The sequence below is a fragment of the Ooceraea biroi genome, chromosome 3, assembly GCF_003672135.1.
Source record: "Ooceraea biroi isolate clonal line C1 chromosome 3, Obir_v5.4, whole genome shotgun sequence".
Classification (NCBI taxonomy): domain Eukaryota; kingdom Metazoa; phylum Arthropoda; class Insecta; order Hymenoptera; family Formicidae; genus Ooceraea; species Ooceraea biroi.
Genome location: NC_039508.1, coordinates 4801353 through 4829048, shown reverse-complemented (window position 1 = coordinate 4829048; position 27696 = coordinate 4801353). Strand labels below are relative to the sequence as shown.

Genomic DNA, 27696 nt, shown 5'->3' with positions numbered 1-27696 from the left:
ACGCGGGGATTCACGTTAACGTCCACCTTCAACGTTGCCCCTCGTGGCGGCGCAGCCGTATCTTCGTCGGACGTCCTCGTTGCCGTCTGTGCCGTTACGCTGGTAGCGCGTTCGCCGTTCGAGGCACCGCCGTTGTTACAGTGTTCTTCCGGCTGATCGACAACCTCGGGAACCGCCTCTAGCAGTCCCGAACGATCGACTCGCAGGGACACGGCGCGCGCGGCGACGTCCTCCGCGCCCGTGAGCACGCAGGGACGCGGACAGGTCACAGGATCGGTCTCGGCGATCTCCAGGAGTCCGGACTTGTCGACGCGCCGGACCGTCACCGGTGCCGAGGCACCGTCCAACTCACCGTACGGTAGCCCGTGACGAGTCCTCGCGTAATAATCCTCCGCGGGTAACAACGGTGGGCTACGTCGTAAACCTGCATCGTAAACCGTGCGGTGCGGAAAGTGGTGCGACGGATGACCGATCGGAAGACCCAGTTGCGAGATCGCGACCGACGACGATGCGCCGGCGACGACGCCGGTGGGTGTCCTCGTCGACGATGGCGGGGAAGGATTCTCAAGGACGATCTCCATACGGTGACGATGGCGATGGCGGTGATAGAGATGCGGGTGATGCTGGGTCACCGTATGAGAGGGGGCCTCCTGCTATAGCCAGGTGGTACGCGTGTTGCCGGCTCTTGAGCCGGTAGGCAGGTCTCAAACGATTATCTCCCGGATGATCCGACGCCTGTTTGGCGTGGAGTAACCGGACTCTAGGCTCTCGTCGTACGAGAGGCTGACCTGTTGCGGCGGCTTCGCGTCCTCGTCGTAATTTTCCTGGTACGGCAGCCCCGACACGTCGTACGGCGAATCTGTCGAAGATAAAAGCGGCCGATTAATACGGGAGGCGGGTCGGTCGCGGTAACGCGAGAGTCATGCGGAAGTCGGCGATAACGGCGCGATGGGGGCGAAACGAGCCTTGAGGGTGGAGAAGGCATCGCGGAGGAGCGGTATTGCCGCGGAAGATCGATGTAACGTACGATATAATCTATAACGCTGCAACGCGGCACGCACACGGGTAATATAGGGACTGTCATTAGACGCTGGCTCCGCGAACGGACGGACCGACCGAGGGAGTCACGTGAAACGATCGTAAGGCTAATACTGACCGACGTGTTTCTGGGACTTGACGACGGTAGCGAAGGGCTCGGTGCAGAATTGCTGCCGGCTCAGATTATGGCTCTCCCTGTAATCCTCTCGCTGCGGCAGATAATGGGGGTGCGTCGGGTAATCTGACTCCGTAGTGCCATATCCGGCTAGGTCGTACGGCTGATTAACGCCGTTCGCTGCCGCCGACTTCATCTGCCATATGGAATCTTGCGAGTTCACGGAACCGCCGTTGTTCGAGTTCGAATAGCTGTTGTCCATGTAGCCCATGTTCACGCCTGTGGACAATGGAAAAAGAGTATAATGTCTCGTTTTACATTAATATATATATATACTCGTCTGGAAGAAAAATGTGGAACCTTTCTAGACGTAACGCTCAAGTATGCTGAATGAGAGCTGAATAGAGAAACGTTGTGATTTCTGCGAGACTTACCATTGATATTGTGATTAGGTTGATGGTAACCGTATCCGGATTGCGAGTAGGCGGGGGTCTTTGAGTCTTCCAGAGCCAGGGCATGATCCAAGCTGTGCTCCAACGCTTTATTCTCGGCGTAGTACGGTGGCGGCGGTTGCGTTTGTTGTCCATTACCCGCCACGAGACTTGGTCGGACGCTACACAGTGAAAAAGGAAAAGAATTTTAACGAGACGCCTTCTCTTATTCGAGCCACGCGAAGCAACTCGTCGTTTATCTTGCGTTTATTCCTGCAGTGTGCTACAGCAGCTTCGTGAGGTGAAAACTTACGCGTTCGAGTCCATCTCGTAATCTTTCGCCTTCGTCGCGTGTTTTCGCCGGCATCGGCAGAACAGCAGCAGCAAGGCCGCGAAGAGGAGAAAAACAGCTCCGCTCACTATCAGCGCGATTAAAGTCGGCGTTGCGAGAGCACCGGCTTGCGCGATGTATGATGGTCCAACTGTGAGAGAGAAGAAAAAAGATCGCTCGAGTTCAAGAAAATTATTAACAAAATACAATCAGAATGAAATAATCTCGTTCTCAGTTACAGTATCAGTTCCAAAATTGCATGAAATTATTTTTAATTAGCGAGCAAAAATTAATCAAATTGAGGTAACTATTTTAAAAAGGGCAAGTTTTTAAATCAATAACGTTTTTAATAAGCTGCAAAGGAAAAAGAACAGATTTTATTGGCAAATATGTCTATTAAATTATTAATCTGCGACCAAAGAAGATCTAGCGCGTCTCAAGCATTAAGAAAATATACATTATTAATAAACTACGAAAGGAAGCCTTTGACTGACTTGAGAACTTCAATTAGTGAAGCATCAAGAGTTCATGTTCTCGTTTGAAAGACAGCACCGTGAGATTCTGATCCCTACATAAGCACAATGTAGGCAAAATTATTTCGATTGACCAGTCAATACCGCAAGTAATGTCGAACTCACTTTCGGCTTCCGCGTACTCGCCGCACTTCTGCCGATCGGCTTTGAGGCACAGTCGAACTCTGAGACGTGGTTCCGAGTCAGGCGTCTCAGGATCGTCCAATATTCCCTCCCTTTGAGTAGGCGCGCTTCCGAGAACTTCGAGGGGCCACTCGTCGACGATTCGCCAAGAACTATCCGAGCCGCCGTCAAACTTCTCGATGGACGCCACCAACGCTAAACACGTGGCACCCACGTTGATGGCGAGAGTGCCGCTTTCCGGATCATAGCTCACCCTCAACGGCGTGGGTATCTTCGCCACTGCCGTGGTGGCGGTTACCTCGTCCGAATAGTCAGAGTGGTTCTTGGTGTTGTAAACTTTCACCTTGAACGTGTACGTCTGATGCTGCTCAAGATTGGTCACGTTGCACGGATTCGATCGTCGACAATCGAGCTCGAGCCACTGCCCGGCCGGTCCACGAGGAGGTGCGCAGTCTGGCGCGACTATCTCGTCACCACCAGCCACTCTTCTGTACGAAACGAAGTATTTGGTGATCGGCAGGCCGCCGTCGAAGCCCAACTGCCACAACAGGGCGACGTACGTAGGCCCGACTTCCATGGCAGTGATATTGGTTGGTCTCTCTGGTGCTCCCTTGGGTTGCAACCTGATGGTGGACGTGACGCTACCCTGTGCGTTGGCGGCGCGGCAGGTATAATCGCCATAATCGGATTCTCGGATATTAGTCATTCGCAGGACGGATGTGTACGCATCGTAGTTGTCGCTGGTGGTGGTAATCTCGTAGTGACCGTCGCTCGAGGAGCCCTGAAGAGTCGCAGCATTGGTACCGAAGCTCCACTGGAACTCCGGTTTTGGCCACGCCTGAACTTTGCAAGCTACTTCAGCGGTCTCTCGGAGGTTGTACGCCACCTTACCGTGCTGGTGGAGCACTATAGGCTCGTGTTCCACCTTGAGCATCATCGTAGACTCGACTTTCTTCACCTCGTTCACGAAGACGCAGGTGTACTTGCCGCGATCGCCCGCCACGATTTCGTCGGTCTGTGGACGAGCGTGACCCAAAAAGCTCAGAGTGGAATTTACGGTTATTACACTACCGTGGCCCTCCGACGCCGTCGTAATTACTTTGTAGAGTCTCTCGTCGGCAGTTAATTCTTGATCGTCCTTCAGCCAGCGCACGCTAGGCCGCGGCTTGCCCTGCGCTACGCAGGATACTTGGAACGACGATTCGCCGACTCTGCGATAAGCAAGAAGACGTTACATTATTAGGACAGGAGATGTATCTTGTTCCGCCTGGGAAGCTATTTTAGCTCGATGAGCCGCGCATAGCTGATGTAAGAAATGTGCAGAAGAAGGTAAACGTAAAGTCTGTAGACTTCTAGTTTCGTCAACGACGTCCGGAATGACTTGAGAATTAAAGGAGCAAATAAATTAACAAGATAAGACGTGACCCTAACAAAAAGTAAATTGCGCTCGCGGATAAATTGTTGCTGTTATATACATAGTATCTATATTTCAGTATATAGAATAAAACAGAACGCTAAAACACGGCAGATAGAAATGCATATTAATTCTAGAGAACAATTTATCCAGTAAAAAACTGTTATATCAAATATTTACAAATCCATAAAAGTTTCGCAAACAATAACAAGCGCTCTCTTTTCAAATAAAAATGGCTCTCCTTTCAACCAATAATCGAAATCAACAATTTCATATACACGCGTAAAATATTTGTTGCTTACTTTCTCGTGACATGGGGCTGCAGTTTGGTGAGTATCTTCGGGGGCTGGTGAACAGTGAGATTCACCGATGCTGCCTCGCCAATGCCGATCTCGTTGATCGCGTGGCACTTGTAGGTGCCCTCGCTACCGAGGTGCACCGAGTCGATCTCATATTTCGGGCCGGAAGGCGCGGGCATCATGATCGCGCCGCCCTCACCCTCCTTCCACCACTTGTACTGCGGTTCAGGGTAACCAGCCGGGGTGGCCATGCACGTGAGTATCACCCGAGAGCCCTCAACGGCCACCGGCGAATCCGGGGTGACTCTGGCCGGGCCGGGCTTGTGGCGCACTCGGATGGTCACGCTGGCGAACGCCGAGTGGTTCCTGCGTTCTCCACCGCTGGGGTGGATCGTGTTCACCGCGCGACACGTATAATTGCCGGCGTGGTCTGCCGTGACCCGAGTCAAGCGCAGGATCGAACCGGACTGCCTGAACTCCGGGCGACCCTCTCGCAGCCACTCGATCACCGATGGCATCGGGTTGGCGGACACGTTGCAGTGAACGGTCACACCATCCTCCACGTCGGCCAGCCGCACGACGTCGCCCTCGATCAACACCGTGGGCGGATAGAGCACGTCCAGAAGCAGGGAGGCTTCACCTCGCTTGCCGAGTCCGTTGTCCGCTTGGCAGGTGTACTTGCCGGCGTCCTGCAGCGTGACTTTCGGTATCATGTGCTGGAAGCTGGTGGCGATGAAGCTACCGTCCCGCCACCAGCGGACCATGCCGACCGACGGCTTCGAGTCCACGTGGCACTCGAGACTGGCAGTGCCGTTCACCTCGACCTTTAATGGGTTCTCCGGGCCGACGGAGACGCGCGGGAAGTAGTTGACGTCCAGAGTCACCGACGCGTCCAGGGTCTCACCTTCGCGCATCGCCCGGTTCCTCACGACGCACCGGAAGATCGCCCGGTCGTCCTCCCGGGTCGGTTCCACTATTAGCGTTCTGCCGGTATGCAACGGTGTGGTGCTGTTACCGCGATACCATCTGACTTCCGGTTCCGGGCTGCCTCCGTACGTGTTGCACTGCAGCTCGAGCTTCTGGCCCTCCGTGGCGGGCGCGGAAGTCGGCGATATCGTCGGTGGTCCCGGCGCTCTCAGCACCGTCAGGCTGATGTACTTCCTGTGGAGGTCGATGCCGGAGCCGCCGGCCTTCACCCTGCACTCGTACTTGCCATTGTCGCGCTCGTACGACACGTTTCGGATCTGCAGGTCATATCGGCCCTCCTCCAGGTTCATGAACACCTTGTAATTCGGCGAGAGCGAGCGATTCTCGATCGCCGCGTTGTCGAGATTATTGTTCGTGTGGGTGAGCCAAAAGCACGTGGCGTTCTTGCCCGGTGGTGGGAACCGGCACTGCAACTGTACCGTCGAACCCTCGTGCGTGTCCATCTGCGTCTCCTCGACGCGCGCTCGGATGGGCACTGAAAGCAGAGAAGCGAGACCATTATATATTATTGCGGAGAGATCTTTGCGCGTGAGATATCTGCTAAGAACCGCCGGTCAAGAATCATCGACGAGCCTTCTGGCACGAGAAGCTACCGCAAAATTTCCGAGCCGCGTCCCGACATTTTTCACGCGCGTTTCCCGCATTATAGCCACAGGTGGTGACAATATTAAGGAGCGATCGATCGGGGTGACGGTGATAACCTGATAACCCAGTGACCCGACCCGAGAAAATCGACCGCGAGGAGGACGCTCGATAGGAAGAAATCGATCGACCTCTTCGCGCGGCACTTTGGAATTTTGCTGGTAACACGCGTTTTCCATTAAGCTGGAATAAACCGGCGGCGGCGCACACAGTGCGTCGACGATAAATGCGATACAAATTACCTGTCGAGAGTCAACCTAGTTTAAGGTTCACCGACTCGGCAAGTCCGCCTTCTGTACAATTAATGCCAGGCCGCGCCGCGTTCCGTTTCGCAGCGTCGACAATGCCGATTGTCAACGAACCATGCGTTCCGAGGATGATTAAGGCGTAAGTGGGGGATGAGACGCCGGCATTTAGCGACGCGAAAGATGTCGGACGTTCGCGCCGCGTTTCGCATTTACGAAATAATGAACACGCGAAAACGTTTCGTCGCTGCACAGCTACAGCGAGCGAGCTGCTATCCCCGTGAATTCCCATCTTTATGACGACGTTGCGATACCGTTAGAGAATATTCAGGACGTCACTGCGTTCCGCGTAGAACGGTTTACTTTTGCTCTCCCCGTCCTGCGTCATGTTCAATTAAAACACAAAAGCACGACAAAACCATGAAGATTAATTCGGAGGAGAGAAGCTGGCGGGTCGAGGAAATCGCGTAAACTCAAATAAATAATTTGATATGAATTTACTCGCTCCGCGTATAATGAATAATTATTGCATTTAACTATAATACTTGCAAATATTTGTGAGAGGAAAACGCTCAACACGCTTTTACTTCGATAACAAAACAAGGTAAATGGAACGAGCTGGTTTCTGCATGTTTCGGAAATTTTGTCGATTCGAATATGTTTCATAAAGAAGTGTATTACGCACGATTCTGTTATACGTGAATAACCAAATGTGCGTTACAAGCGCAAAGTTCACAATGGAAGCTCGGATATGCTATAATTCAAAAACGATAACCAATAGAGGAAGAGTTATGTATTCATGAACGCGAATTTGAAAATACGAATTCCATTACTGCTTCCATACTTTTGAAATAACGCACTTGTTTTGTGTACGTAAGTACTCACAGGTTAACATTTGACGGTAATATATTTACACAAGCGTACACGCGAAACAAAAAAAATCTTCAACGCTGTTTGTGCATTTTGCAACGAACGGTGAAAACAACACGTCATTCTCACCTACCTCTCCATTATACCGTGCGTTTGTATAGCGAATATGAATGGCATGAATTTTAGGTAATTTTTCATGGAAAAATTAAAAGATGGAAAATTCTATCTTAATGAAAAAAATTTATCAAATGATCGAACGATCACACACAATAAATTGGTGGAAATATATTATTATAGGAATATAGCAGTAGCTCTGATAATATCGAATATAATAAACACAGAAATAATACAATATTTCTCGTTATAATAATTTCCCGTTCAACATTTATTAACGTAAATATTTATTCATATACTCTGCATTGTACAATAAATTATGAAGAAAAATGACTTTTCGAACAAATTTCAATAACTGCGTATCGCATGATCATATAAAAACAATTCGAATCTTTCCTTAAAAAAATGTGCTCTCATGTGCGAAACACCGAGATTCCGCGCAGATGGGTCAGCCGAGATCTCACAAGTATAATTATCGTACGTCACCCGAAGGGTTCTATCATTACAAAAGATCGATTTTCCCATGACGCAGCATCATGGCGTTTCACTATCATAGCGCAACATCGGATGTCGACACAAATCACCGCGAAAATCGAATATCACAGCGCGGTGACGTTGAAAACTAATAGTTCCGCACTGTCGTGACCACAAATGTCGCGATATTTATGGTTGACTCCTCTGACGTCGGTTCTCTGGACGCCGCGGCCGGGCCGAAATTGAGTGTGCGCCTCTTTCTGAATGATATTCGCCATCGTAATACGATGGCGAAAAACGAAGCCGTGTTCGCGAGAGACGCTGCCCGTACTACCATAGAGACTCGTGATATCCGACAATGAAGCTCATGACGTACGTTGCAGCACGTACACGTCTTGTCGCGGTTTCGTATATTCAAATGAGAACCCTAGGAGCCAGTTAAGTTCGTCTGTATGGGTCTGTCTGTCGACCTTATCCTATCCCGTTATCATCGCACACAGCCATTCAAGCCGGAATGTTCAGCTCGCGAATAAGCAGTTCGGTATGCCTCTGTATGCCAATCTCCTCCACGATGCTAATAATATTAAAAACGCGACGGAGACGGAGAAACTCTTCGTGTAATATTCCTTTCTCGGAATTAGAAAGTAACGGAAAGTGAGTAAGCCGAGATGTGGAAACTCCTCGAGGTGTAATCGGTCGAGCTGGCGAACGACACGTTCAAACGTATTCCCAACAAATCGTCGAATATTCAAATTCTCGATCTTCGGATCCCCGGAGTTTTAATCGCGCGCGGGCCCTTTAACGAGTTCGTCGCATGGCGATGAATTAATCGCACTCGACCTTACGAGTGCTCCGAAGTGGAACTCACGTTCGCTCGTGATCATTCACACATTCGTATACCGCACACACCGTACTTATTGGTCACGGCACCATCGAGGCACCATCGAGCGGTGGAAGCCACGTTTCCCGTGGCGAACGTATCTCTCGTCATTGGGTCGCGTAACGGTAAAACCACCGGTCGACTCGACTCGTCAACGCTATGGAGAATCGTCCTCTTTCGCTTCCATACGCCATTTTGTTTGGAAACGCCGGAGCATCCTGTTACCTTCCTCTCGTGCACGCTCGTTTATGCGCGCCTCGGCGTTTACCTTGCCGCTTCTCGATTTATTCGTCTACGAGCCGTTTGATTGTCCGCTCGTTCGTTCGTTCATTCGTTCGTTCATTCGTTCGTTCATTCGTTCGATCATCTATCCGCTCAGCTATGTCTATTCGCCCGTGATCGCCGACCAGCAAATTCGCTCGTATATCCGTTCATCGCGCACCGCATTGTCCTATTATTCTCCTCCGGCAATCTTCCCTCGCTCCGTTTCCACTTTTCTTCCTCTTTTCGTGCACGCTGACGTTCGCCTGGTACAAATCCGGATTCGTGGCTTCCGCGCGAACGTCATTACGATATTACATTCTCACGCGTGAATACGTCCCCAGCAGTTTTGCGATTTTTAGGCGCGGTCGGAGGGAGACACGACCGCGCGAAATTCTCAGAGGATAAATACCTCCGGAGCTACACGCGAGATGGGAAAAAAATATTTTCAAATATCACATCTCGGCGTGAAAAATCTGAAAATAAAAATTGATCCTCATTGTGCGGACGGATTGTTGGATTGGGTAACGTTAAAAGCGGAAATTCACGTTTTACGCGACGTAAATATCATCGTCAGAAATATCGGCATCATCAAACATTATTGGCACAGCATTTTGTCAGTTGCGCAGCATGAATTGACATAAATCTGTTTCCAAAATAGAATGTCAGAGTTCTGATTATTAGCTCGAAATGGGATTATCAGCGGGGCAATCCTTGCCATTAAATCAACGCTGAGCCCGGTTAACGATATCGGCAATTTTTCCGCGGATTTCACAGAGTTGTGAAAACTAAGGGAGAAAGATGAAGAAAACCGAACAGAGATAAAGTTTCTGCAGGAATTCAATCATTTATTGGATTTAGCGTGGTTCTTTGAAACATTCCAACGATTTCAAATCTATATCAAGAGGGGGGTAAAAACATTTCGCACCGATATAAATATCTAATGGATCGTGTTTGTGAAAAAGTCGGACTTTTTCGCCTGACGGTCCAGATGGCAAAACTGAATTTTTATTTTTCTCGCTCTCTCTCTCTGTCTCTTTCCCCCTCCCTCTACATATCAATGTTGCGCCAAGCTCTCGGGGAAATTATGCCTCCATGACGCGTATTCCGCTGTCGAGCGTCTTCGTCGATCGCGAGTGTTGCTGCAATTTGTCGTGAAGCGCTCCTCAGAGCAGCTTTAAGCCGTTACGTCGCGAACGAGTGAATTATGTTGCCTGGTAAAATCAACTTTCCTCAGTCCTGGCTCAGTCCGCTCTCTGTTCCACATTTCCTCCGCAGAGCCCTTCCTTCTGCACAAATCCATTTCTAATCGTGTTTCGTCGAAAGCACGCGCCTCGGCTTTTCGCGTGTGTCACGCATTGCGTGCGCGATGCCTTCGCGACACAGGAGACACGGTCGTTTAATCGTTAAAAATGGCGCATTAATCTTTATTGTACAGCGATACAGTAGAGCAAAAACGTGTACAAAGGACGCCAGGAAGGTCGGATAGATTCCTACCACGTCACTTTTCACAATCACTGTGTCATCGATTTTTTAATCGTCCTTTTCCCTTACCTCCTCTTTCCCACTTTTATCCCCTCCTCGGCCGGCATTTTAATGAATGTCCGTCACTTATGGCAGCGGTATCAAATACCTTGGTAATTGGATCGCGCGTTGAAAGCCACCGAATCAAAGTCGAGTCGACATTAGCCGGACAACAATATCCGCTGTCTATTAAAAACGCTCGATTCCGATTGAGCTGAATTTCACGAATTCCCTCCCGCGCCCGCATATATCGGATCACTTCAATTTTCAATTCGTTTCACGTTACTAAACCTATCGGCGTTTACGACCAACACGTAAAGGGGGTTTTGCAGATCCGGGTAATACGTTACCGCCAGTATATTTCGCGGGGTTTCTGCTTATGTCGCGATTATGCGTGCCGCGAGAAGCAGGAATAGCTGGAACTCCGACGCCAACCCCTATAATATATCTTATTGTCATGCTTCCACCCCCCGCTTGGCTCATCCTCCTCCTCCTTCGCCAACTCTATTCTTTCCTCACTCCGTCTCACCCGGAATCGCCTTTCTCGTTATCATCCCTTTGTAGTTTTACCCCGTGGCTTTCCGCTTTTTTGTCAATTGCGCGATGGCGGATCTAAATTAAGGTCCCCCCCTCTTGCGCGGCTGCGTTACCGTCGCTAAAAACTTTCTCCCATAATAAATGCTCAGCAACGGGGAACGGTCGCACGTTACAGCCTCGATCCGTTCATAACGGCTCACTCCGAAAGTATGACGAATCGTAGGTCTATGAATACACAGCTGATCGTGCTCCTATGATCACTGTTTATGATGTAAATACTACATCAACGTTAACATTATTCATGTATTATGAACACGTGCATCACGATCGCGGAGAAGCTGATGCCCTTTTATTTTATGCATTGCGAATTATCGAGTACCATCGCCCGTGAACTGACTCTACCCGTTGCCACTTGATGGCAACTGGTACATGTTTTACGCGATAGCGTAGTGGTCATGTATTTCCCTTCGCCATTTTACCTCGGATAAAAAGTATACGTTTTGACTCGATTAATTCGACGCGCGATGGCAGTGCAATTACGTAATGCGTCATTTTATTAGTCCAGTTGTTGTAGCAGCAGAAGCAATAGCAGCTGCAGCAGTAGTAGTTGCTGTGATGCGTCATTTCGCGTAACCGCGACGCAGATTCTGCGCGACACAGAATTCGAGGAGTATTGCAAACAATTTGCGCGCGACGCGTGACGCTCGGCGGCGGCGAATAACAAACTTTCGACAAATTAATGGCCCGATAGACGCAGAGCCATATCCCGGTAATCGATATTTATGGCTGCGTGCGCCGGCACAAATGAACAAAGCCGGCCGCGTATATCACTCGACGAGAACCGGCCTGGTAATTAAGACAAGGCGTTACGCATAACGAGTAATTCGTGCGACAAGTGACGAGATGAGCAAGGCCGCGCGCAGTTTCTCATTGAAGGAAAAAAACGAGAGAGAGAGAAACATTTCATGTTTGGATACGTTTGGATATAACATATACTCGTCCTATTTACTCGTTTATTTAATAGTTTAACGAATATTATTAAAAACACTAAAAGAACGGGACGAATATGTAATATAATTCAATGATACAATGTATGATGACCTCGTGCGTGCAATGATTATACGTTCTACCGAAACGGGCGCGACAAATTCGAACGGGAAATTCAAAGTAAAGGGGATGACTTCCCTTATTCAAGTGGCTACTTTGAAACTTTATCTCGGAGAATCTACTGTTAAAAAGGCAAACACTCCGTCTGAGACAGGCCTCTCTACATGGCGCGCGGCATAACGAGGCTGCACACAATATGGACTTGCGTAAATACGGCTTAGTCATGCAGGTAACAATCGTACCGATCTCTCGTAGGTGTTCGATCGTGCACATACACACGTGACACATGCACACACACGCACGTACACCTTCAGCCGCGGTGCGGCAATTACGAAACTGTTAATACTGCATAATGCAAGATGTGGCGACACACGTGACGTGTACGTAATAGGTTTTTTCGGAAGCCGCATCGCTTCTCTGTAAGGAAAATTAGTTTCGCTCCGGGGAAAGATGAACAATGAAAAAGAGAGAGAGAGAGAGACAGCGGGAGAGGAAGGCATAATGAAATAATGTGACAAGCAAAATGAAATAAAACAATGTTATTCGAACATGATTAATAAAAGAACGCGGCAGGAACGTTCGAATTTCTCTCTTATTCAAACCATTTGATTTTGCATGCGCAGAATTTCTGTTTTATTCCTGAAAACTCCAGTTGAAATAAAATCGAGAACATTCAAATAATTCTCAGCTAAATTGTAAATTTCGCAAACAGCTGCGAGACTGCCATACGGTCATATATGATTTTCAAGTAGGGCCACGCTAGAAGTTTCGGTGACTCATGTTATTAGTCCGTGAAGTAACGCGAACATCTCACATTCTGTAGCGTTGGCGGAGCGTGAATTTCCAAGATATGTTGCGCCATTTTAAAGTAACGGTTCCACATCCCGGGCGACACTTTGTGCAATATTAAGAGGGCTCGGGATTAGCCAATTGGCGTAAGTAAAAGCGCTCGTGAGCATCGATCGACCGTCGTGGTAACCTCTGGCCGGAGCAATTTCGACGTAAAGGCAATTTTTGCGACGTGTTACTTTGGCCGGGCCACGAAAAACTTGTGGAAATCATTATTTTGTAGTAGCGGCGATAAAGGCAACGATCTATACGGAGGAACGCGCAGATAGAACCTTGGATAACGGACGTTTACGTGACTTACGGCGATCTTATGAACGTTATTCGCGAGCCAGTACGAAAACGAACAAGAGGAGTCTCTCTAATATCTTTCGTATTTAACTTAAAGCACAATACGCGGAGAAAGCTCGCGTTGCACTTGATATTTTTCTAGGTTGCTTGGGTCTGCGGCTTCAGCCGTTACAAGAACAAAATTGCACGTTACTCTCGTTCGTGTTTACCTAATATCGGTCTTCCTCGATATCTCGACCTCGTAATATTTGATAACTTATATTTTCTATCTTTCTACAATATATTACGCTCGAAGGTACATTTCGCCGCTACTTAATCGCACTCACAGCTACGCGTGGAAATTAATCAAGCTTCGTCCATTTAATTCGATCGATGCAGAATGCGTTTTACTTGCTGACGGGAACCGCTTCACGTTCGAAAATTCGCCAGTATCGCGCAGGAAGTGAAATTCAACACGTTGTCGAAGGAATGCCACGTGGTGTCGTGTTTCGAACGCAATCCTACTGTGATTTACTGTCGCACGGTTAAAACCGTGGCAACTGTTGAAACGTTTCCTGCGTTGGGTGTTACCAGGCGACTGACCATAGAAAATCGCGGGAAAAAGAAAAATATAGAAAAAAGAAAAAAACGGAAAAAGTCCCAAGAAAAAACGTTGCTGTTGGCGCGATTAAAGCGGCAGCGAAAAGTTGATGTACGATTTTCTAGCGTGACTCGCATAGTATTTATAGTACGCGTTACGCGATGATAATTAATTCCATCCACGAGCCTCGTAATTAAATAAACGTTGACGGATAGTAGTCCGGCGTGTCTTTTTGCGACGCTCGACAGAATCCGCGAGATATGCAGATTACAGCCCGAGTTAATTCCCCGCGTCCCGATCGCGCGCCACCGATAGGGGAATTAAGCGCCGTCGCCGGCTTGAAACTACCCTTAAACCGGCATCCAAACCCTTTCCCAGATCCGCGTATACTTCCCACGTTGCATCTGGGAAAACGGCTCCAACGCACGCCTCCCCGCACAATCCCCGGCAGCGCTCGGGGTCGCGCTAAATCACGCGAGAAATAGGCGAAGAGGGCAAACCGCGGGTGCGCTGTCTTTAAGCACGGGGGTGCGGGAGAGTTGCCCGGAAGCCGCGCATTCGAGAAATGAAGTTCGCGTTGCCGTGTCGGTCGCATTGCGCCATTGCTACGTGCGGAGAGAGCGCGCGGACCAATTAAAGCCGCACCGAGAGGGAAAAGACCGCGGAAATATGAAGACGCACCCTCGCCACGGCTCTCCTCCTCACCCCGCTCGCATTGGTGGCATCGCGCTAACATTGCATCGCGTTAATAAGGAGGCGCGCGAGGGTTGGAGGCGTGCCGTGATGTATGGTCGGTACCGCTTTTCCTGGGCAGATTTACGGGGTACGGGGCGGACAAAAGAGATCAGCAACAGAAGACGACGATGGCAAGATGAGTACCCGAGCGGGAAGAGGAGAAGAAACACACCCCCTTGGCGTAACTCGCCGCCACCGTCGTCGGTTCTCCCGTTACTCGCACGACGAGACAAAGGCACCGAGCTCTCCTCGCCAGATGTTGGAGCGACTGTCACGTCTCTCTTGCTCTCTTTCTGCCTTTTCCTCTCTTTTTCTTTCTCTCTCTCCCCCTGAACCGCCGAGAACGGAATCGACATGATCTACACACATGTTTCTTCTAAAGTGGGAAAGGATGTCTCATCGCTTTGCGATTTTGCAAGGTACACGATGCACGCGACCGCGCGAGGAAGAAGACTACTTTCAAAATTCAAGGAATTTACTGTCTTCATCGTTGAAACTTGTCGTCGCGTTGTCGCCGGGAAATGTACAAATATATACAAAAACAATTGTGACGTATCGCATGTGAAATTGAACGTGCGGGAATAAATAGTACTGCACCGCATTTGCGATGCGCGGCCTCGAGCGCGGCAATAAGCCCTTGTGATATAATCGCGTAATGCAAACATCTAGATGATGTCTGCCTTGTGCACCCTGTACCTTATTTATAGAACACACACGCAGGAGTTCCCGCGGAAAACGGGAAACGTGCTCGTGCCGAAAATTCGGCTTCACTGGTGGTGCACCAAAGTTACTTGAAATTCTCACAGTCATTTCTCGCACCGATGGAAGCCACCATCGAGCGAGCCACGATGAATTTTCCGCCAGGAATATTATTCCCGCCTGCGGGCGATCGGCAGCCTACCCGGCGATGCGATATCCACGACGAGCGCAACCACAATGAACGGCAAAACGGCGACGACAACCCCGGACGGGACTTTCGGATACTTTCCAATATCTGAAATATCCACAGCACTCACGCGGTATCGGCGTGTGTTTGAACAAGCGGCGGGAAACCACTGCAATAAAACGCGAACGAGCCCGGGGAAAACAAATTAGCGTTATCGTCCGTGAGATCAGAATGAGGAATTACACGATCGGGGCGACCTTCGCTCTCTCACGCACATCTAGAGAAATTATCGTCTGGCGAATCTGTCACACAGAACGGTAACCGCGCTGCATAGGCTCGTTGTATTAATTGCATTAAATTATTATCGGTTACCTCGGGCGGGGAAGGGGCGAGCGAAAGGGCGTGTAAACCACTAACCAAAAATATGTGCACTAATTCTGTAATGTCTGGTTATTAGATAATTCCCAATAGTAACGCACAGTAATACGTTATGGAATTAATATAGCAGCGATTATACATTGTAGTTTTCAAATAATTTATCTGACACAGGCGCGCGAGCAATTTGTCGCCTGGATATTGGTATCGATCCTCAAGATATTTGTGAAATCGTGTCGCGAGTGAAGCAATGCGTGCCACATTGAGAATCCGATGAGAGAGCGTCACGATTTAATCGAGTCGCGGGCAGTCTCAATTTTCGATCAATTATAATTTAATGCACGCCTCACTGCTTCGTTATTTCGGCGAGGAAAAAGCTCGAAAAGGGAGCGAGAGAGGAGACGAGGTAGCTGCATTATTAAAATAATTAAAATATTAAAATTAATGCCTCTCGGATGTGCCTCTCGGATGTCCCTCTCGTTCCCTCCCGTGTAACCCGTGTGCATTCTGTAAACCTCACTAATGGCCGATAGTTTCGTCGGAACTGATACACCGGCGATAAATCGTGGCAAAGTCTGGACAACAACGGGCGTAATCGCGAAGCGAGGAAAGTCGAGCGGTCGCGCGATCTCAATCGGCGATTACGCGGGTTTAAGCTCGTTTACGTACGCAGGGAGCGATAAGCGATTGCCCGGGCGGGCACGGCAATTTTTTCGCATTAATATGCCCGCTAATGAATGCACGCAATATATACCTTTTTTTTTATCCAAGACGTCGCCTCGCATGCGACACGCGACGGATTAATGTCGCTCGCTTCATACGTGCGTGAGCGCGCTCGGACTCGTGTGTGACACAATGCACGTGTGTGCGTATCATGCAATCCGCTCCAGATTAACGTCGCTGTTCCTATTCAGGATTCCCTTACGTTTCGGCAATTTATGCGGTCATCTGTAAATTAGTCGGGGAGAAAACGTAACGCCGAGGATAATTCCGGAAGCAGCGAGGAACTGCGTGACGCATACACGCGTATCTTGCGTTACGTTATTTGAGACGTAATATTTTATGCTAGAGATAAATTTTTGATACCGAATAAATATTACATATTGCGAAAAATATTGTACAATTTTTTCTGCACAAGCCGGTTAGAAGAATAATGCCGGGTCGAGTTACTCTGCTGCGTGTGCATCTATGTGCATTATATGTAAACTTGAATTTTTAATGGAATTTTCACTTCGTTCACCAGAACATTATGAGTCAGTAGAAATTAAAGTTCGACATAAAAGTTTTAATTTTCTCCATCACAGGAGTATAAAGAGAGAAGGGCGTTAAAGTAATTGGATTTTACCTCAGGTTTCTTTCGAAAACTTTCCCTGTGTTTCCTCCCGCGAGGTGTGTGTGTGTGTGTGTGTGTGTGGGACAACTTATTTATATTCTCTCCGATGATTCGCGTAGCGTATACATTTCACTCACATAATATATTTATCCGCAACGTGCGTCGCGATCCTGATAAATAGATATTAATATATTCCCTTTAGTTAAAAAATAATGAATAAATGAATAAACGACCGGCGATGCCGGCCGCCGACTCGAGTGCAACACGCGATAGTCCATGCAGAACGCGTGTCGCAACATCCTCTGTAGTATTAATCGCGGAACGTGCCGATCGGCCTCTAATGCGAGGTCAAAGAGTCGCGAAACGAGCACAAACGAACAAACCGCTAGCAGCGCATAGTAAATACCAAAAGGCATGCGTTGTTCACCGATGTTATCGCGGCTATCGGCAGAAATCGTCATTTCCACACGTTCTGCAGACGTGTTTCTCGAATCACCCGGTATTCCGAAGAGACCTCGACACGTAAAACGCGTCTTTGTTTCCGAGGTGACACGGCTAACGCCGTTGTAATGGCGCGCGAAATTTTACGTTAATGAGAAGCTGCAATTTTGCATCAATTATTTTCCCGTCAAAGTTAATGAACCCCGAAAGATTAAATTCATAAATTAATCGCGGGACGGAAAAGAGAGAGAGAGAGAGAAAGAGAGAGAGAGAGAGAGAGAGAGAGAGAGAGAAAGCGTGTGAGAATATTCGATCACATTTTCCACAAACAGGCAGGTACCCCATTTCTCCGTGAAGGCGACGCAACGTCGAACAAGATCCCGGGCGAAAACGCGAGAAAAGAGAGAGAATATCGAAATTTTCGTTGCAGTTTGCGGAATCTCTCGCGCGGCCCGCTTGTTATCTCGCCGCGCGATGTGACCGCGTCTCGAGCTGTTTCCTCGCGCGGAAAATATATAGGAAATTTCCTCGCGCGAGACTACTGTGTGTCGTCTTGTAAGGTAAACTTTTCGCTTCGGTAATACTCCGCCTCGCGGTTCCTCCGCGCGACGCACGGTTCGGGATTCCTTCTATCCTCCGCGCGCGCGGTAAATGTTTCGCACATATTCACTCCGCAAACGGGGCCGCAACGCGTGCCCCGCTAATGGATTTTAGTTATTTAGAAAACTCAGTTTATAAGACTGGGCTTTAGGTTGCTGTTGCTGCTTGTTCGGACGAACGCAAACTCAAAAGGGGGTGCAACGGGAAACTTTACGTGACTAGTGCCGATTCTCGCGCTACCCCGCATAATGCACGGTTCTTCAGAGGTGTTGCCTCCGCGGTATTAACAAATATGTTCCCTCGCCTGCTTCCTTCGTGCGCGCCCACCGAACTTCCTTCCCAAAGCAATAAACGCGAAGGGTCTTGCCCTTCGCGTCATTAAACAGCCGTTTAAACCGAGCCACTCTTAATACCGACATCGTTACGGCGCGTAATACGAGGCGACGTTGAACATCGAATCAATTTCCGCGCGCAATTATTTATTCATTTTTTTCTGTGATATGAATATTCTAAATATGAAACGACACGTCTGATTCGATTTGATCGTGTTACGCTTACGGAATGAGAATAAAGCAATTTAAGAATTAATACAGAGTATAGTAATACGCTGAAATATTCAAATAAAGACATTGCGACATTACGCGATACGAAATGATATGATAGCACGGTATGAAATTAAAAGAAACTACGATTATATACATATATACGATGATGGAGTTATTCTTTACGACACGGAGTTATTCTCGGCGGGTAAAAATCTTGCAATCTGAAGAGGAAGAAGAGATATTAATATAGTAACTTTTATTCATACGTAAAGTGTCCTATAAATCCTAAACTATTTCAAATTAATCAACTTGAGAAGACAAAAGCTTTTCCTTCGCGATGATTTCGTAATAAACCGTCTGTCCTATTTCCAACGTTGATCATTAACTGGTCTCGTGGCCCAAAAGAACATCCGTGATTATTTCACCAGACCAGTCAATCTCAAAGATTAACACTCAGCTATTCTTTCTTAGTAAACGCAAAGTGCATCGGTAATACGTATTATCCAAAATACATTGCATTATTTATTTAAAACTTTTCATATATTTCAAAACAAAATTTGGAAAAAATCCTTCTCCAATTCTAATCCCATAATCGATCTCGGAAAACACCGCCGGCGCGGCGTTTTGACGTTAATCTGAACTTTCAATTTCAATCAGTCTCGTTAACGTACGAAAAACGACTCTGCTTCTTGCAACACTATACATACCTGCAGCCCGCAGCGCCCATGGGCACGACATAACAAAGCGAAACGCGTTAATGTCCACGACCCAGCAATAACAATACCTTGCAGCGTGCACGGCCAGCAGTCGAACCTTATTTCATCGCGTCGAATATCATCGCCGTAGGCATTCCTGCACCGCGTGCGGCCGCGCGATATTGGCTCTCGCACGTCCGCGCAATATGACGACGGCAATCGCGCAGTCATAACGCATGCGAAAATGCACGCGCACTCCCTTCAACGAGGAAAGAAACACGCTGCCATCAAACGCGCGATCAAACGCCATCCGGCCCCACCCCTCTTCCAACCCTCTCTCTTTATGTCGACTCTTCTTTAAACAGAATCACATACTCATTGGCTTTCGGAATCGACAGGCCATCGACCAGATGGTGCACCGCCATAAAGCCATGGCCTGGTGAACGGAATGCTCATGGGACGTCATCGTCTACCTCCTATCGATCACGGATTCCGTATGCGCGTATGGATTCGTTAAAACATTTCGTATCCGAGGTTTGGAGAACACCGTAAAGAATCAGATATCTGCTAATTGCTACGGATTATGTTATAGAGATATATAGGAACTTGATACCCAGAATAGATACATTGGATACTTGATTATGGAATTCTTATTTCGGATTTTAACCGATCGTTCTTGATTTTCCTGTTCGTTTTTAACGTTGGACATTCCGCATCGTGGTCGAGCACGGCGCTCGCTCGATATTTTTCCATCGCGTATACGCGGGGTTCTCCAAGCGCATGGTGCGCGTACGCGTTGTATAACAAAGTCTGCCTTTCCGCGGGCGGATGTTGAAACATCCTATTCGATACTGCAGTATTCGACTTTTACAATATCTTTCCGTTTCGTACGAAACATACGGTGAAAGTTGGGAAAACTGCTCGCTTCTGGGGAACAGCTCGTTCTGCCTCTATCGCGTTCTCCTTCTCTTTCTCACTCGCTCTTCTTCTCTCTGTCTCTGTCTGTCTCTCTCTCTTTCTCTCTTTCACCGTCGAGCTGGTCAGCTATCGGAGCGCGCGTTATGTGAAACGATTTGAAAATGGGTCGGCTATTTTTTATTTCACATCAACCCGCCGTATATAGCGGGGACGAAATAATGCTCCCTACGTGCGTGCGCGTTTACCCTCGACAAATGCGCTCTCCTGCTCGGCCAACCCCCCCGTTCCGCGCTTCCACCGCGCCTCTCTTCCGTCCGGTAATATAAAGAATTAATTCCTCGACCGTTTCTCCTTTTCAAGGAACAGAAACGCCCCGGGCCGGCAATATCGGTGCAAACGTGCTGCAGCGAAAATATTTGACCCGCGGCGAAATCGGGCAAGGAAGCTGCACGGGTATACGCGGTGGTGGTGCAGCAATACGGGAGAACGGACCGAATACCGAAAATTCACGATGAATAATACCAAAACGCGCGTAATGAATAGCCTCCGTGCCTTTCTCATAGCGTTTCCCACTGGCAACCACGAACGTCCATTATCATTCGCGATTCCGCGCAATCGGGCGAGATCGTTTTGCCCTTCTCCGCGTTTCGTCGACAGAATCACAAAAAATCTAAAAAATTGAAGGACTGGCCGCTTGAATAATTGTGTCCGGAAAAGGGAAATTATCGGCGACATCGTTCACGATTTTTCCGTTTTCAGCGATCGTCGATCTTCCCGATTACGGTCGAATTAAAATTCAGTTACGGCGAAATCTCCAGCGGGCGTTTTAATATTCTGGCGAACCGGAAATGAAGACGGATACACAGGGGAACAGGGAATCTCACGTAATCGCCGCGCGGTAGCAAGTAAATAAGTTTTGATCCGAGCGCGGCGCGCGTTCACAGCGCATAATTCAGGGTTACTCCTGCGACGACAAGAAATAAGGGGTCGTTTACAAAAGCCATTAATCGCTTATGTTTCGCGCGTAGAGAAGAGATACGTCGGCACCCCCCTGTGTGCCATTAACACCGCGCCGCTCGTAATCTTCTTTTCGTAATGCAACAAGAGACGAGGTAACGGCGCTCTCGCACCTGCGTTACAGCTTGCATTTCTTTAAAGCGCGCGCGCGTTGTGGAAAGCGTCGTCGAAATTTATCGAGTGGACAGACAGCTTAGAAGCTCGGCGGGAGGCGAGAGGAGCGAGGGCAATAAGAGCAGGGAATTTATTAGACTGTCGTAAAAAGAAGTCAGCCGATTACTCGTGTCGCGTTACTTTAAATAAACGATCGTCACCCGCAAAAATATCCACCAACTGTGCCTTAAATAGCTTCACTTTTGCTTCTTGGGGAAATTTTTAGATTTTTATATTTAGCTGATATAAACTAAAGAAGTAAAGAAATGACATGCAGTAGGAAAAACATTTATCCAATGTTTCTATGTCGACGCTATTTTTAAGATACTCCGTATACATCTTCATACCGAGGACACTTTGCTGGCGCAAAGCAGCCTGCGTGACCGGCGCGATTATATCTCTCGTATCGCAGATACGAGAACGTGAGCGTACTTGAAACGCAACGTTCTCCCGCAATTAAATGTATCAGTGTTGTTAAGAAGGAACAATCGCAATTCCCAATTCCGCCTGCCGGCCGATTAGTGGTTAATTACTTTCCGATAATTCCACGGTGCGATAACATTTGGCTGGGATCGCGGATCTTCGTGGGAAGCGGTCGTTCGTGGGGAACGACGATTAGAAAACGCGGCATCGTTAACGCGGCGCCGATGCGATTTTCCGAACGGCAGGCCTTGGGGGAGAACTGATCGGTTCGAAAGAGCAAGAGAGAGAGAGAGAAAGAGAGGGAAAACCATCATCCTCGATCTTCGTCGGAAACGCGTGCGTAATCGGCCGTAACCGCGCCGATACAACGCGCCCTCACCTAATTATGCCTCTCCAATTAAAGTCTCCTGTGTGCAACCCTCTATTTCCCCCAGCACCTGCAGCTTTAAGCGGCTTTAATCCAAACTCCGCGAAGCGCTTTGACATGAACGCGACTCCAAGCTGTTGAGCCGCGTTTTTATGTGATCACATTCCCATTGCCGACCGCGTTGCGGCGGATTTATCGACAGAAAAAATATCACAGATGATGGTGCGACGCGTAACATTGCGCGTGATCTATGTAAATCTGTCTCCCGTTGCATCGCCAACACGAATCGCACAGAGAGAGAGAGAGAGGCGTGAGCCGAACGATTAACGCGGAAACCGGCGACTGTTTTAGCTTGTAGCACGGTTCGACATGCTGCACGGTCGCGCCACAAAGGCTCGATCTGCAACACCGATGCATCGTCTTACACCGACGCACAGCGATGCATCTACATTTCTGGCACCCACGAGCGTCATATCCGCGAGCAAACTCTCCCGCCCTCTCTCCCTCTCTCTCTCTCTCTCTCTCTCTTCTCTCTCCAGCAGTCTCTCTGCACTGTGCTACCTATGGCAGTTACGGCTATCAAACGGTGTTTCACGTGCTTAAAACTGGCATTCTGCTTATCCCTGTGTGATGATTGTTAAATGTTTAATATCAATTTTACTTTAAATCCTCATTCCGACGGTTACTCCGACCTCGTGTTTTATCCACTGTTATAATAACTCGAAATGCGCGGCTTTTACGTTAAATCTGAATAATTGAATACGAATAAAGCGAAACTGCCTGGGAGGAAGTAGCTTAGAGGTCTCCAGTGGAGGATGCTCGTTCCGCAGAGTTAAGTACATCGATGCAACATTGACATGCGATTTCGCGTCAAAGCGCGAGACAGCCGAAGACGTCGGGCTCAAAGCGGCACCTCATGGATTCACAACATCCCGGCGGAATTGCGCGAAATTTTATTTATACGTTCATGAAAGTGGAACGAGTTTAGAAAGAGATGAATATAAAAAAGAAACACGGGAGGAACACGAGGAGGAGAAAGAGAAAGAAACAAACGAGGAATAAAACGTCAGTATCCTCCGGCGAACTCATAAAATTTTTCTGCTGCTTAAAGACATAGTTCTCTCTCGCGTCAATTAAAACTTTAATTCGCTTCACTCCGAAGCTGTATGATTATTATTCTCAGTCGCATTGCTCTTGACAGAACGGTCGTGGTCACTGCTCCGAGGTGGTGTCTCCGAGGCAGTCTCCCATAAAGTCGTCGGTCGCTGTCTTTGTCAGATCGGTTGAGCGCGTAGGTGATCGACCGCATGACCGCGTAGCCGCGACTCGCTCATGGAACGTGAAGATTTCTCCAACTCGCTTCGCGACACGGCCGAAGTATCTACTAGCTCGCAGTTGAATCGACGACCGCGGGTCTTTCCACGATCATTGGCTCCGTGGAGTTGGCGCGCGTACCCTCTCTTAGTTCTCGAGTACCCCTAAAACTCGTTTCCGACAGCGTTTCCCCGAGTGTCGTTCCTGGGCGCCAATCTTTGCAGTCTCGGACTGCACGTCGCCGTATAGAACGGTAGAAAGCACTAAAGACCTCGTGAAATGCGCTTCATGAATTTCGTATTCGCGACGATATTTCTGTCGCGCCACACTTTTCCTAATCGATTCGCAGCTGGTCTGGTTATAGCGCGCCTTCGTTTTTCTCTCGTCCCCTTGGTCAGGGATTAGCGCGATACCAGGTGTATACGTAGCTTTGCACTACTTTTTAACCTTCTACATTTACCCTTTATTCGTTTTTGTGCGTGACTTATTGTCTCTCGTGCGATCTGCAATCGTTTTCATTGCCTCCCTATTGAGCATGAAATCAATCGAAACAGCTCCAACAGGCGATTCTTCATATCTATTGTAATCGAAGCAGAAAGAATGGTGTCACTGTACGGTTGTATCCTGAAATCGACTCTGCGTTCACGATATATCCTCGTTATACCTCTTTCACGGCAATTCTCTCTCGTCTCCAGCACACGTATTGAGTAACAGCTGAAAAATCAGATTTCTTAAGCATACTCGAGGGAAGATCGAGGATCGCAGCATCCCAGCGGAACGGAGCATCGCACGCCTCGACTCATTCTCCCGATATACCGCAGCGTATATTATAATACAATCTGCGGCCCACGCAATCCGTGCGAATCCGGTTTCATTCCTGGACATCGCCTGCCCCTCGTCCACGCCGTGCCACGTCGCGTCGCGACGAATTATCAATTTATCCGATATTTATGCGGGTGCCGGCCAATCGACCCACACTTGCCCACGACACGCCGCGCCTGAATCGCTCATTAATTAACTGCTACCCCCCGTGTTACTCTCCCGCGACCGGGTAGTTAGTTTTTAATCACGGTGCTCGGCGCTCGTTAGGTGAGACGGACCGACGTAATACTCACCAGTGCACAGCAGCAATAGGTTCATTATCGCGATCTGCGTGCGACGGCTGATCCTGGTCCTCGGCTTTCTATCCATGGTTACAGGGGTGGTGGTCACCGAGTAACTTTACACGGGGATAGTAATTTCACACGTGTTTCGCACTCCGACTCGTCCGTTAATTGCCGCGCGCGCGCGCGCACACACGCGAAGAAGAGAGAGATCCCCGTATTCTCCGAGACGTATACTCGCGCCGGGTAGATTGGGGATGGATGGTACCGCGATACTATCGGGGGATGATGCGTACCACCATCAGAGTGTAAAATGTATCATGTCAAACGGATCACGACACACGGTGCGTGTACTTCGCTATCCTTTGCTTTTCGATTCTACTTCTTTTTTTATTTTACTTCCTCGCTTTCTCACGCAGCCCTTTCACAGGCCCGAGACACCACACGCACGCACATCCGAGCGCGCTCACTGCACCATTCTTCACCACACTCGTCGAGTTCTCCGTTATTCGTCGATTGCTCTTCCTTTTATTCTTGCCTTCAGTCGTCGATCGCTACCGTCCGGAACCGTCGGTCGTCCTCGAGCGGCCACTCGCTCCCGGTAGCAGGTCGACCGACGACCAACTTACGCCAAGAGTGACACTGCGGCCCGACGATGCATCTGGCGATGAAAACGGCGACGCGTTCCTCGCGGCCGATCCGCGCGCGATCATCGCTCAACTGCGCGCACGGGGATGCTCCATTCCCGCACGGGGCGGCGGTGGTTACGGACGTGTACGTGTACGTGTTCGTCGACCGCGTGCACCTGACGGTATTAATGGCTTCCTGCGGTTGGAGATTTAAATCGGTAAAGCTGCTCCTCCACCCCTTGTTCTTGCTCACCCCCTTGCCCACGGGAAAACCTTCGACTCCGAAGCAGCTGGTCACTTCTTTTTTCCCGCCGCACGTGAAACGCGCGTAACTCGCAAAACTTGCGCAATGACGAAAAGACGCGGAGTAAAAACTCGGCTGGCAACCCCCTGGTCCTAAGGGGTTCACGGAGAAGCAACGGGAGCGAACGCCTCGCACTGCAGCTTGGCGCGAAACCGAGATCGGGGCAACTCCGTCAACACCAGCAACACATCCCTCGACAGTCGCACGGCAACTGAGCCTGCGATCTCATCGCGCCTTTGCTGCCCCCACCTTGCAATTCCTCGTTCACCCCTCTACGACCCACTCGAGCCGCCACGCATAGTGTGCCGGCGGTGTACTACAAACGGCAGTGTGCGGCGGCGGAGTGCAACGACGACGAGCGAGGCGGGTGGTGGTAACCGGCCAGAGCCGGATGCAGGCCTGCAGGTGCAAGAGGCGCTAACTCGAGGCTCGTCCGTGAGAGAACCTGGGCTCTCTCAATTTCGTTACGGGGAACTCTCGAGGCGGTACCTGACAAAATTGCGGTGCCCTTATGCATTAACACGCGCCTCCGGAAAAAAGCAGCAAGACGGAGGGACAAAGGGATAAATAGGCGTAACGAACGAACAGACGAAACGGTGGACGTTTCTAGATTCGCATGAGTTCCGCATGATTTCTTTAATTACATGGTAAAATTGAACGAGTACTGTGATGAGAGCGTCATGAATTAATGAACATAGGATGATAATTTTCCTAACATGCCGCGACAATGGATAACGCGTGCTAACAATGTTGCGTTACACGCAGTTCTCTCGTAGAACTCTCTGTTACTCGTTGCAGAAATATTACTGTCTTATTAGTTAATATTCCGCGCCCTTGTGCACGACGTAAAATGGTCTCGAGTAAGGACAAATCCCGTGATATGCCTCCCGCTGCATGTATAGTTCCACTTGAGATGTATAGCGGTGTAAGTAAAGTACTTGGACGACACTAGGAAGTACTTCAGCTAGTAATAGTGCATTCCGGTTATCTCGAGTGGGCACATTGCGTTTTACCCTCTTCAAACTGCGCCGGAATTTAATGAAGCCAGTGAATTTTTATAGAGTCCTCTTACCCGCTGATTACGTTCCACGAGACAAAACACACTTGTCAAGAGTCGCGATTCAACCGAGGGCGACGTATTCGGAACTTCTATGATTTTGGGTATGAAACCCAAAAAGAGAAGGAACAGTCGCAATCAGATGTTTAAACGCTTTTGAAATCACTTTGACAATAAGTTTTCAGATTACGCTTCTTCGCTGCGAACGTCCCGCTCAGCGTAAAATGTATAACAAGTATCAATAGAACAATAGTGTGCTACGATATAACTCAATTTTGCTGAATCTACAACCACAATCGCATATCGTCGATATGCAAGCAATCCGAGCGTGCAATGTAAAAAAGGGAGAAAAAAGGAATTCAATTGGCAGATCCGATGAAACGCTTGATATAACAAATTTTCAGCAGTAAACGGACTTTCAATTAAAAATGTTGTTTGGAAGGAACGTCTGCCGGAGAATGGTACGATGAATAAAACGTGTGACGCACGCCGGGGCGATGATGACGTCCACATTCGGGCAAGCTAATTCCGTCAGGAAGTAATTTTACCAGAATCTACATAATTCTCTAATTCAAGTCTGTTAATCGGCACCCATATGACCGCACTGGAACTCAACGAGTTTAATTATTTTAATTACTTAACGCGACGCCCATGAAGCTAATTTTGCTTAATACATATACAGCACTGAGTAGTATAAGGGTAATCAATTTATTTTCCGCCCGTACCCAGTCTCCACCTTCATGAAATTCCTCTATGCGATTATTCACGACCTTTCCAAAAAATCCCTTTCTCTTTATCTATATATATATATATATATATATATATATATATATATATTGACATTTTCCTTCTTGCTTGCTCTCACGTCCTGCTATTTCCTCCTCGCTCCTTTCTAATTCAGATCCATCTGTTCCGATCGAGAAAATTCAATGCACATTTCAAACAAACTCTTCATTCATACTTTTTCGCTTTGCCTTTTTTTCTTTCTCCTGCATGCAAGATTTACACAGAGCGAATACGTCTCGATGCCCGGGGCATCGGTGGAGAGCGAGCCAATCCTGCCGGCGGCGGTGGCGGTGGTCGAGTAGTGGGGAGACCATGCGGCGGGGTGGAAGGGACAGAAGGGTGTCGGCGAACGTTGGGCCCTTAGCGCAGGATC

The 27696-nt window shown here is 48.6% G+C and overlaps 1 protein-coding gene across 1 annotated transcript; it reads right to left on the bottom strand.

Moving 5' to 3' along the window:
- Positions 1-675: 675 nt before the first annotated feature.
- Positions 676-25806, bottom strand: LOC105274676 (hemicentin-2). Its single transcript, XM_011331029.3, has 7 exons — positions 24560-25806; positions 4288-5746; positions 2554-3782; positions 1898-2066; positions 1588-1766; positions 1157-1432; positions 676-859 (listed from the first exon to the last, which is right to left on the bottom strand). The coding sequence occupies exons 1-7, from the start codon at positions 24633-24635 to the stop codon at positions 705-707; spliced, it is 3543 nt and encodes a 1180-aa protein (XP_011329331.1). The 5' UTR covers positions 24636-25806; the 3' UTR covers positions 676-704.
- Between the last annotated feature and the right edge of the window lie 1890 nt (positions 25807-27696).

What these genes read in the sequence shown, in the direction of transcription:
- LOC105274676 (XM_011331029.3), bottom strand. Translation starts at nt 24,635, where the DNA reads ATGGATAGAAAGCCGAGGACCAGGATCAGCCGTCGCACGCAGATCGCG. An exon ending in CCTATTGCTGCTGTGCACTG is followed by an intron (nt 5,747 to 24,559) that starts GTGAGTATTACG and finishes CTCTGCTTTCAG; the next exon opens with TGCCCATCCGAGCGCGCGTC. An exon ending in CGAGTACGCGGAAGCCGAAA is followed by an intron (nt 2,067 to 2,553) that starts GTGAGTTCGACA and finishes TCTCTCTCACAG; the next exon opens with TTGGACCATCATACATCGCG.